At 41.8% G+C, this 12398-nt stretch overlaps 1 protein-coding gene across 2 annotated transcripts in view; it reads right to left on the reverse strand.

Moving 5' to 3' along the window:
- Positions 1 to 3203: 3203 nt before the first annotated feature.
- The window catches only part of AP1S3 (adaptor related protein complex 1 subunit sigma 3), a 61920-nt gene continuing 52725 nt past the window's right edge, over positions 3204 to 12398 (reverse strand). Inside the window, exon 5 of one of the 2 annotated variants that reach the window (XM_046018808.1) lies at positions 3204 to 5716. In XM_046018808.1, coding sequence (XP_045874764.1) covers positions 5498 to 5716 — 219 coding nt within the window. In that variant the 3' untranslated portion in view covers positions 3204 to 5497. Of the gene's footprint in view, positions 5717 to 8563; positions 10626 to 12398 lie in introns of those variants that run through there. The other variant, XM_046018809.1, reaches the window with a different exon arrangement.

Genomic DNA, 12398 nt, shown 5'->3' on the forward strand with positions numbered 1-12398 from the left:
TAGTTTATCCATATCTGCATGGAGCATTCAGGAGTGAGAAGAAGGTCTGTGAGCCTGGCAGGCCATAATGGCTTCCTACGATGGGCAAAATGCATCACCCAGATCTGTGGTCCTGGTGAAGTATCACTTTATTTGTGGCAAAATATCCTCTTAGGTGAATCACTTAATCTTTCCCCAAGCAGTCTTCTCTCCTGAGCACTTAAATTGCTCTCAGTCTTTTGAACGATTAACCATTGCAAAGATCACCCTTGTCATGGAGATGTTTCCATGTGTTGAGCTGTTCCTTAGGTCGGCTGGCTGTGAAAAAGCCCAGATGGTTAAAACACCGGGCTCTGTGGGTCAAGCAGTCTGTCTGCCCTGCCCCTCACTCCTGCTCCTCCCCTTTCTTCTTCCCCTTTTGAAAATAGCTCATTATACTGCACGCCTGACACTAATAGAACACTGCGTGTTAACTAACCAGCATTAAAATTAAAACTTTTTTAAAAAATGAAAATAGTTTAAAACCTTGCAGATCATCCTTACTTTCCTGGCCATACAAAAACAGGCCACGAGGCTGAACCTGCCCATGGACCAACTTGCTAACCTCGGCATTGGATTCTCAGAGTCCCCGGGTCAAAGGACGGTGCCAGTGTTATTTACACACTGACAAGCTCTTCCTCAGCAGGTCTGCTCTTCAGCTGTGTCATCCAGCACGGGGGATTATGTTTGGTGTTCCTTTTTCTGCTAAACATGATTTGCATTTTTGTGAAAGAATTTGCTAGGGATTCTTACTCATTCCTTCAAACATGCCAAACTTACTGAAACTTTCAAGAGTTTGGAAATGGGGGTGCCTGGGTGGCTCAGTGGGTAAAGCCTCTGCCTTCAGGTCAGGTCAGGATCCCAGGGTCCTGGGATTGAGCCCCGCATCCAGCTCCCTGCTGAGCAGAGAGCCTGCTTCCCTTCCACTCTCTCTGCCTGCCTCTCTGCCTACTTGTGATCTCTGTCTGCCAAATGAATAAATAAAATCTTAAAAAAAAAAAAAAAAGAGTTTGGGAATGGAGCACCTAACCCTAAAGAATTAAAATACCTCATTATGTCTTTTTTTTTGCTTTTTTACTGTCCTGTGGAGGGACAGCCTCGCCGAATCATGTAAGAGAAAATGTCACATCAGACCTTCAGCACACTGAGGAGATTATGCTCCAGAAAACACTAGCCTGTGGCCTTTCAAGTGTGTGCAAAAATGAGCTTTATCATTTGGGGATAATGCTGACTATGTCAAAGAAAAAGGCTATTTTAAATAGAGAGTTTGTCTATGATTAAAGTTTTTCTTTTGTCAGTTTGCCTCGTACTTGCTTTGTCTGGAACACAAGAAATTTAACCTGGCCAGCTACTGGCAGGGGACAGGAAAGAAGCCCCCAGGGACAAGGGGAGGAGGAGAAGCCCCCCAAGAGAACATATCCCAACTTCTTTGCCATAAAGAAATCATCTCCCTTGAATAGAATATCTAAGAAATCGACATAAAATGCCAACCTCTACAAGGTGGTGGGTAATAGGGAGGGCACGTATTGCATGGAGCATTGGGTGTGGTGCAAAAACAATGAATACTGTTATGCTGAAAAGAAATTTTAAAAAAAAAGAAAAAGAAATAAAAATAGAGCTTCCCTATGATCTTGTAAGTGTGCTACTGGGTATTTACCCCAAAGATACTGATGTAGTGAAAAGAAGGGCCATCTGTACCCCAATGTTCATAGCAGCAATGGCCACGGTCGCCAAACTTGTGGAAAAAACCAAGATGCCCTTCAACAGACGAATGGATAAAGAAGATATGGTCCATATATACAATGGAGTATTATGCCTCCCTCAGAAAGGATGAATACCCAACTTTTGTTTCAACATGGATGGGACTGGAAGAGATTATGCTGAGTGAAATAAGTCAAGGAGAGACAGTCAATTATCATATGGTTTCACTTACTTGTGGAGCATAACATATAACCCAGAGGACATTGGGAGATGGAGCAGACAAGTGAGTTGGGGGAAATTGGAGGGGGAGACAAAACATGAGAGACTATGGACTCTGAGAAACAAACTGAGGGTTTTGGAGGGGAGGGGGAAGAGGGGTTGGATGAGCCTGGTGGTGGGTATTAAGGAGGGCACGTATTGCATGGAGCCCTGGGTATGGTGCATAAACAATGAATCCTGGAACACTGAAAAATAAAATAAATAAAATGCGGGGGGGATGCCAACCTCTGCTCCAGTCCCTTTTCTTTGTTCTAGCTCCAGAAAGCTATTTTAGACAACACAAACCCTCTTCCCAGCGATAGTTTGCCTAGCTCTCCTGCTGCTTCTCAAATAAATCCAGAAGAGAAACCCACAGCAGCAGCTGACATGGAACGAGCAATTACTAGGTTCCAGACCCTTCCTGCACACAGATGAAAAAACTGAGGCAAGCACAAGTTTCCTCCCAGAGTCCCACAGCTGGCAGGTGACAGCATCAGGATAGGAACTCTGAGACTCCAGGTGTAAGACCCACCTCGTTAAACAACTCACGGATTCTTGGTGCTCAAGAGTTCATAAAATAGCCTACGTGAAGAGATTCCCCTGGTCTTAGCTCACAGAGCACTGACAAGGCTGAGGAAGGCCTACCTGTCCCCTCACTCCCATGCACGTCTGCCTCTCCTGCCTCCTAGAGGGACCAGTCCTAGATGGACAGGCTGCCCTGGGCAGAGTTAGAACCCCTAACTCTGCAAAATTGCCAGTTATAGATACATAACCTGTGTTCACTTCATTTCCTTCCCTCAGGAGCATGGAGATACATTTTGTGTCAAAAGAAACAAAGCTGAGTCTCCCAGCCCCCCTCCCCACCCCACCCTGCCCATGTCCACCTGGCTCTCCGTGCATAATCCCAGTAAAGTGAAAAGACCCAACCTGGTCAGTGAATCCACGGTGCCCAGCCCCCCAAAACATCTTCCAGACGTTCCCCTTTCTGGTCTCCATAATTATATGTTTTCACATACCATCATCCCCAATGGTGGCATCTGAATGGGCTGTGTGCTAAGAGTGTCCAAGATGATTTACCGGGACTCACAGGGCTCAGAAGTCTTACTGCCACTGTTACAGGTTTTTTCGTTTTGTTTTAAGATTTTATTTATTTATTTGACAGAGAGAGAGAGAGAGAGAGAGATTACAAATAGGCAGAGAGGCACGCAGAGAGAGGGAAGCACGCTTCCCGCTGAGCAGAGAGCTGGATGTGGGGCTCGATCCCAGGACCCTGAGATCAGGACCTGAGCAGAAGGCAGAGGCTTTAACCCACTGAGCCACCCCGGCGCCCCATCTCTGTTGCAGTTTATTGCAGTCAAAGGACATGGAGCAGAATCAGCACAGGGAAGAGGCACATGAAGTCCAGAAGAGACGAGGCGCCAGCTTCTGGGTGTCCCTCTCAGTGGAATCCCATGGGGCTAATCTGAACTGTGCAGCAACAATGTGCAAAAACACATGCCAAGTGCTGCCAGTCAGGGAAGCTCCCCAGCCTTGGGATCTGGAGGTTTCACTGGGGATCAGTCCTGTTGGTACTCAGGGCCCATGTGTCTGAGCTCAGGTCCTTGGGCTTCAGCCCCCAACCCACGGCAAAACAAGCATTCACCATAAATCACACTGTCAGGATAAACTTGTCTGGCCACACCAGTAGATCACCGCCCAAGCCCTGAGACCTGCGAAAACACTCTCATCAGGCAGAACATTCCAAGGACTCAGAGGTTACACCAGCCCAGCCTGGAGGCAGGTTTTTCTGTTGAACTGTGGGGTTGGACCCTCCCAGACCCGCTGAGTTAACCCTTTCCTGCACACATATTTCTGATGTATGACTGGATCCCTGAAGCTTCAGGTGGCTTGTCTGATTTCATCTTCTGCTGGGTCCACAGTGCCCTTCGCCATGCTCGAGACCCAGTAAAATATCAAGAAATGTTTGCTGAATGGGAGCTGAGTGATGAAAGACTGGGCGGAATGTGCCAATCAATTGGCCATGGTTGTTTCTGGGATGGAGCAAAGTGATTTATAAAACTAAAACTGAGCACTTAGCAGGGGTACCATATGGATATGTTTTGTCTCTTGTGAAAGAAGACACAGAGAGTTACTGGGTTTGGACCAGAAGAGAAGCCACCACACTTCTGGGCCAGCCTTCATTCAGTACCATTTCTGTGACCGGCACACCAGGCTTCTACCGTGGAACCATACAGTGCACAGCTCAGGTGAGCCCCATGGGATTCCACTGAGAGGGACACCTCGTGAACTTCTTATGATTCTTCAAAAACCTTCCAGTGAGGGAGGATTAAGGAAAATGTGCCTTTTCAAAGGGGAGGTTTTCACTTTCTGATCTGATAGATGTTGATAATTGTGTTCGTGTATGCAAGAGACTAACAGGCCCTTTAGGAGAGTCAAAAAAGTGATATCTCTCTCTCTCTCTCTCTCTCTCTCACACACACACACACACACACACACTGCTCTCAAGTATTTTTAAGCAAGCGATAACACATGTATTTGAATATCTACAATACAGAATTAAAGCAACGAGTGTCCTGGGAAGCACGTACCTACCGCAAAGGGATTGCAGAGAAAAGGAGAAAGGACAGAATGAGAGGAGGGCCATGAAGAAAGTGACATTCAGGTCATGTGTTAAAGCATCTGGATACAACTGAAGCAAACAACGCTTTAGGTAAAGGAATACATGGAACAACACCAGCTAAGAAGAGAGTAACATGCTGACCTGTGAAGGAGTGTGGCACAGGAGATTTAAAGATCCAGAAGGGGTCAGATTATGAAAGCTCTCAGAAGTCAGACTACGAAGCTGCATCAGCAACCACAGAAGTGGAATGAAAATGTAGCACGGGGGTCAAAATGAAAATCCCCACCCCCTCTTCAAGCTGGCTGAGTCTGCAACTCAGTGAAGGGGGCAGTATAATGGTGAAGACTGCAGAAAGCAGCAGTGCATGCCGTCCAGCTCCCAGTGATTCTCCAGAGCTGCAAGCCCAATATGCTTGCAATTTTCCAAGCAAAAAAAAAAAAAAAAAGTAAAATCTAATTTTCATGTGAAATCACTCAATTGATTCAATTTTCTTACCCAGTAAGAGCCAAACAAACAAAATCTGTATGCAGGTTCAGGGTACCCTTTGGGAGGGACCCGGTTTGACCTTCTAGAAAACCGGCACAATGTGTGGGTGGTAACATCAACATCTTTCTACTTCTCAGCAGCCTACTCTCCTAATCAGATTATCCACCCTCTTCTAGATAATTAGTTGCTTGTATTAGCTCTAAATGGGGCTATGTTTTTCCATTATCTGAAAATAAACTTGATTACCCCATCTTGATGCTGCCAATGGTAGCCCATGATCGTTCCACGTGTTAGTTTGGGCTCGTGGCTGAAACAAATCGACCATAGGAGTTCAGTTCACAATTGTTTCCTTCGGTCACATGGAAAAGTCCCATGTGCCTGTTCCTACCTAGTTAGGCCTCCTGACAGCCTTTTTTAGGTTCCTTCCATCTCGTGACTCTGCCTTCTCTGGATCCTGGAGTATTTTCCTTCAGCCATAACAGGGAAAGACTGAAAATGAAGCGTCATGGGTGGAGATGTTTTATGAGCCAGAACTGCAGCGTGGGGATGCTGTGAGATCAACCTGCATTCCACTGGCCATCGTTTCACCATGGAGAAACCACAGTTGAGGAGGGGCTGGGAGATGAAGTCCACCTGTGTGCCCAGGAGGAAACAAGAAACCATCCCATAAATGAGCAGCTGGTATCTGCCTCATTTTTTTAAATATTTTATAAATAAATAAAAGAGAGAGAGAGGTCACAAGTAGGCAGAGAGGCAGGCAGAGAGAGAGGGAGAAACAGGCTCCTCACTGAGCAGAGAGCCGGATGCCGGGCTCGATCCCAAGACCCTGAGATCATGACCTGAGCCGAAGGCAGAGGCTTAAACCACTGAGCCACCCAGGCGCCCCCTGCCTCATTTTTTTCAAGCAGGGTTTGTTTCATCCTACACTGACTCCTCAGCTCAGAACCAAAGGAAAAGGTTTTCTTTTCATAGGTACAAAGAGGTTTGAAATGATAAATCTTAGCTACATGCAGGAAGCAGTCACTGAATTCAAGGATTTTTCCAGATCATTAGCTCCTTTTATTCACGACTAGCCCCCCCCCCAAAAAAAAGTATTCCTCTTCTGTACTCCCTTTCCTCTGAAATATGTAAGAAGTTCCAACAAACACAAAATTCAACAAACACAAACCTGGCAATTCACCCTTTTCCTATATTCCAGCAGTAGCGTTTTTTTCTACTCCTATAATGGCATCCCTCACTCAAAGTGCACTCAATACACTTCATCTGTATCATTTAAAAGGGTGAAAAACATGTTTAAATGTCATTAGGCTTGTATTTCATACCAGGAAAACAAGCTCATCAAATACTTTCATGAGGTAACACCTTTGAAAAAGACAAGGCTTAATTAAGCAAATGGTTAAACAGCACTGAGACCTGATCAAAGTGTAAAGTGTTAATGCACTAACTCCTCTTTTTTCTTTGTATAACGAGTAGTAGAGATTAGCTCACTTCCAAGATCCTGACTCTAACTTTCCATCTATTCCAAAGGCCAAGTTCATGAGCCTTCTCAGCAGTACAGTCAGTACCAGTACAAAGGTCCCCAGTTTCTAGTCCATTTTGATGCTCTGACCACAAATATGATACCTAGTCTTATGGCTCAAAAAATCCCAACAGTAAGTTGGGACTCACGGTCCCAACCAGCGAGTAAAGGTCCACTAGTTTGCTCAGAGAGACTGATGGCTGAAAATCATATATAAAGATTAAAAAAAAAAAAAAAAAAAAGAGGGCTAATTCCAGGGTTGGAATTAGTGTCAGCACATGCAATACTTTCTAAACTACTGAGTTAGTCTCATTTTTACTTCATGATTCATCATTCTTGAGGTTGTCTGCTAAAGATTTAAATTTTTTTCCAACTTAATCTGCTCTATTTTGTTAATTACATTTTATTTTTTATTTATTTTTTTCATTAACATATAATGTATTATTTGCCCCAGGGGTATAGGTCTGTGATTCATCAGTCTTACACATTTCACAGCACTCACCATAGCACATACCCTCCCCAATGTCCATAACCCAGCCCCCTTATCCCTACCTCCAACTCCCCAGCAACCCCCAGTTTGCCTCTCGTGAGATTAAGAATCTCATGATGGGGTGCCTGGGTGGCTCAGTGGGTTAAAGCCTCTGCCTTCTGCTCAGGTCATGATCTCAGGGTCCTGGGATGGAGCCCCACATTGGGCTCTCTGCTCGGTGGGGAGCCTGCTTCCCCCTCTCTCTCTGCATGCCTTTCTGCCTGCTTGTAATCTCTCTCTCCTCTCTCTGTTAAATAAATAAATAAAATCTTAAAAAAAAAAAAAAAAGAATCTCTTATGGATCTCAGGGTTGTGAGTTCAAGCCCCACACTGGGCTCCATGCTGGGTGTGGAGCCTACTTTAAAAAAAAAAAAAAAGTGAAGCTAAAATAGCCCTAGCTGTTACAGTCCTTCCCGTTTTTAGCTCTATGTCACAAAACAGATTATCACTGTCGGATACCAAAGTACACTATCTATGAAAAGAGTTTTTTCAAGTTTGTCAAATTCTAAAATAAGAATTGAAGAAAATGTTAATGGCCCTCCCTTTAATTACTGAAAAATAGTCACTGGCTTATTTTACCTACATCCCAGAGCATCTGACTGGACTTAATCCAAAATGGCAGGAGCCGTGTGAAAGAATACGTTAACGTTTACCAACAAAGTTCATTGATTAAACCTTAGAAAAGTCAAGTTAAACACAGTTCCTCAGTGGTGTTTCATAGTGATGTTACAAACAACATGAATCCTAGAGAGGAATTTCTAGAAGAACAACAGCTGATGAAAAAGCTCTATCACTGTTTTAGGAGAATTGATTTGGAAAATGAGTTTGAATGAAGTGAAGATTCACTTACTTTGTCACAGTAAATGCCAACTTTACATTTGTTCATGAAAGAAAAGAAATTACTAGGTTTAAAGAATGATTGCATCACTAAGTACATGCAAAGAGATCAAATTATCAAAATGTGGTTGAATGGGAGTGCCTGGGTGGCTCAGTCTGCCTTCAGCTCAGGTCATGGTCCCAGGGTCCTGTGGTAGCGCCCCACATCAGGCTCCCTGAGCCTGCTTCTCCCTCTCTCCCTGCCCCTCCCCCACCAATGTTCTCACACTGCTCTCTCTCAAATAATTTTTAAAAAATAAATAATAAATAAAATAAATAATATATAATATATATATAATAATATATAATAAATATATATTATATATAAATTATATATGTGTGTATGTGTGTGTGTATATATATATATATGTATGTATATAAAGCATTAAATAATCTTCTCTCATCTGCTGTCACATGCTCACGAAGTTGCTCCTGGATGGTAAGTACCAAGAAAATAAAGAGATCATGCTAAAGAACTTCACCAGGAAGTGAAGGTAGTAATTTCAAGCATAAAATTGGGTTAAAAAATAATTATATTCATAAAAGTACACTCAAGTTTCTCATTAAAAAATTTTAAAACATTTTATTTGTAAGTTTTATACAAATTTTATATTTATCTTTCACTTGGTAGTTTTATTACCATTATATAATATAAAGAAAATATAATGATTATTTTCACCAAGACCCACATAAAATGCCTCCCAAATCCCTCAAATTTACACAGTGTGCTATATCATTAGGTTCATTTTCTCGGTGAGACACTGATACGGAGTCTGGAAAGCCCTACATACAGCTCAACAGTGTCTAATGTGGAATTATCCAATTTGAAAGAATACAGGAATAAATACCTTCACCCCCAAATGGTGGAAAACTTCAAAAGAACCAGAAAAACTGTGTTGATTTACATAAAGCCCATCTCTACAAAACTTTTTAAAAACAGAGTTCCACCATATTGACAACAAAAAGAGCAAAACCACAAATCTGAAGACATAAAATAAACCTAAGTAATCAAAATGACAGTTAAACTTCAACCCGATGCTATCACTGTAATCACATGATTAATTTGAGTACCTATCAGATATTAAAAGCCCAATAATTCCTTCATTTACTAATCTGAGTTATTTCTTTTTAGTAATGGCTCCATTGAGGAATTGGTCAATTTTTTCTTCTGTTCTTGTGGTCTCATCTTGTTATTTTCCCCTAAATCTATCTGACAAGATGAATCAAAGAGGACCTTTTTTTCCCCCAAAGAGGACATTTTTTCCATCATGTCCCCTAAAGATCTACCATATAGGATCTTCTAGAGACAGAAAACAACAGCAAGCACACTCTTCTCATAGGAGAAGCACTACGGGACCCTAACTTCTCCGAAAGGAATGACACCGGCCTCAAAACCAACACTGAAAATACTTATGCACAGATACAACATCAGAAGTGGGACATCCAGACAGAGTATGAGCTATTTCCTTATAATGCCTGATCACATTTACTACCTGGGTATATAGAACTTTCATTCCAGGAAGCACGAATGCAACACAGACACAATAATCATGGTCAGCAGCAAAATCTGGGGCATGAGGAAATAAAAAAGGAAGAGCATCTACCATACAGGCTGCAATAGTAGTCAATTCTCTAAGTAAGTCTAATAAACAGTAAGTCTTCAAATACAGCGGACATACATTAAAACATATTTGAAGCAAAATCTCTCAAGCAGGGAGGGCTTGGAACCTCAAAAATTATTAAAATTATAGTAGTAATAATAATAACTGCTATTGGTATTAGTCTTCATTATACTATTTTTACAGTAAGGGAAGTCATAGACACTGTATCTCCAGATGTCTCAAATCCTTAATAAATATACAAAGTTTGTAGGAACCACAGCCCAATTGGAATGCCCTTAATAGGCAACTAAAATGTAAAATTAAAACCTCAATTCGATAGCAGCTTCCAAGACATCAAAACATTTAAGTCCCTTATTGGTTATTTTCCTTAATTCCAACCCTGAAAAAATAAATGAATTCAGGACATTAAAATCAGATACATTGTATCTGGACTGAAATTACATTTTACTAAGTATGTTAAAAATGCCTAGCATTATGTATGAACTCTGAACTCTTAATGTGACTTGGAATTATTACACAATTTAAAAAGCTAAACATTTAGAAAAGAATTATTAATACAATATATATCTTACATTCAAAATCATGGGTTATTACAATACAGTTTTCAGCTGTCAGTAGAGGATCAAATGAAACAAAAAACATATTGCAAAACATTTATTTAAATTAGCTTAAAAATATCACATGGAGTTCAAATGTTGCAAAACAAATATTCAGTCAACAGAGTCACGAAGCAGTTATTTGAACATACAGACTACAGTAAGTAGGTATATACAGTATAATACAGGTATGTAATAATGATAAATATATTATGTTAAACAACTTTTTGCTAGTTAACAAAGAATCCCTTTTAGGTTATTTTTGGCATGATGCCGGGAGCTCTGTCAAGGAACTGGACGCCAGGCATTGCTCACGTACAAGCACCCAGTGCATAGCCCTTGGACTCTTCAAGTAGGTGCACAGCTAAAACGCAGGCTTGTTCATATATTCTTCCATTGTCTGAAAGACAACAATAAATCAGAACAATTTCCCCTTAAACCACAGCCTTTAGCAGAATGTGAAACCTTGGGGTGCCTGGGAGGCTCAGTGGGTTAAAGCCTCTGCCTTCAGCTTAGGTCATGATCCTAGGGTCCTGGGATCGAGCCCCACATCTGGCTCTCTGCTCAGCAGGGAGTCTGCTTCCTCCTCTCTCTCTACCTACTTGTGATCTCTGTCTGTCAAGTAAATAAATAAAATCTTTAAAAAAAAAAAGTGAAATCTTTTTTCATTATTTTACTTACTCATTTTTTGCTGTTCCTAAACAGAAGTTCCTGAAACATGTATGGACATAAATCTTTGCATTCTGATCAAGAACGGTGGTTCAAAGTTTGAGAATAATTTGCATACATCTCCATATGGCTGGGACTAAATAACTTTCAAAAGAGAAAAAGCTGAGCTTGATCATAAAAAGAATGTCGCATAAGAAAAATACTAAAGCGTCAGCTGCCAGTATATATCACTGTTGACTTCAGATAAATGTGCCTACTAAAATGATCATGAACATCCCTTCCAGGCACATGTATTAGGGAAATCTCAATTGTATTTGTAGAACATATGTATTGCTATAGATTCTGTGCAAAACATCTTTTTACACTTACTGGCAAGATATAAAGGATAAACAGACTACGATTCTTAAGAATTTCTTCCATGGGGGCACCTGAGTGGCTCAGTGGGTTAAAGCCTCTGCCTTCGGCTCAGGTCATGATCCCAGAGCCTGCTTCCCTTCCCCTCTCTCTCTGCCTGCCTCTCTGCCTACTTGTGATCTCTGTCTGTCAAATAAATAAATAAAATCTTAAAAAAAAAAAAAAAAAAGAATTTCTTCCATGTATTTCACAACTGCTTTCCTCTGAAGTATGCAAACTTTCTTCATTCCCATCAGTTAGCCAGTTTGCTAACTTGTCACAAGACTATAATTTTTTTTTCCAGCACCTTAAAAAAAAAATGTTTGGACAGATTTACAATTACAGGTAGAGTTAAAATATACAGTGATGTTGTGAGCCCTTTATGCAAGATAAATGGACTTTCTCTTGCATTCTTTCCTATTGTAAACATACATATTTGCATAACACGGTGGCTCCTGGGTTGAATCAATAAGGAAGTCCAAGGGGGCAGACTTGGGTAATGCCCCTGCCTCTTCTGTGTGAGCCACAGTCAGCTCAATCAGCAACCGGCAACCTGTTCTTAGGCTTGAACCTCAGGGTGCATGATTCACTTGCACCTGCCAGGGAAGCTGATCATCATGGGCCACACAGAACAAGGCCATGGCTAAGCAGCATTGCCCCGAGGTACTAAAGTTAGAAATCAGGTGTTCTGACTGGTTTTCACCAGCTCTGTTTAGAATTCCAGGGCTCCTCTGCTGAAATACTTATGCCCAGTCATCCACACTTTCTTATGAAGTTCTTACACCTCTTAGATGAGCACCAGCCAAGAGAAGCCCACACCCTAAGACCTTTGCCCTATACCTCTTCTTACAGAAGCTGGGGGTGTCTTTAAAGCAGGAGTAGCACATTTGCCTGGGGCCCATGTCTATTTTGTAGCATCTAGAGTTTATACCATAAAGAAAGGAACATAAAGGGGCACTTTGGTAGTTCAGTTGGTTAAGTGTCCAACTCTTAGTTTCAGCTCAGGTCATGATCACAGGGTTGTGAGATCAAGCCCCACATTGGGGCTCCATGCTGGGTGTGGAGCCCACTTAAGAATCCCTCTGCTCCTCCCCCAACCCCAGCTTGCACT

The sequence above is a fragment of the Meles meles genome, chromosome 9, assembly GCF_922984935.1.
Source record: "Meles meles chromosome 9, mMelMel3.1 paternal haplotype, whole genome shotgun sequence".
Taxonomy (NCBI): Eukaryota; Metazoa; Chordata; class Mammalia; order Carnivora; family Mustelidae; genus Meles; species Meles meles.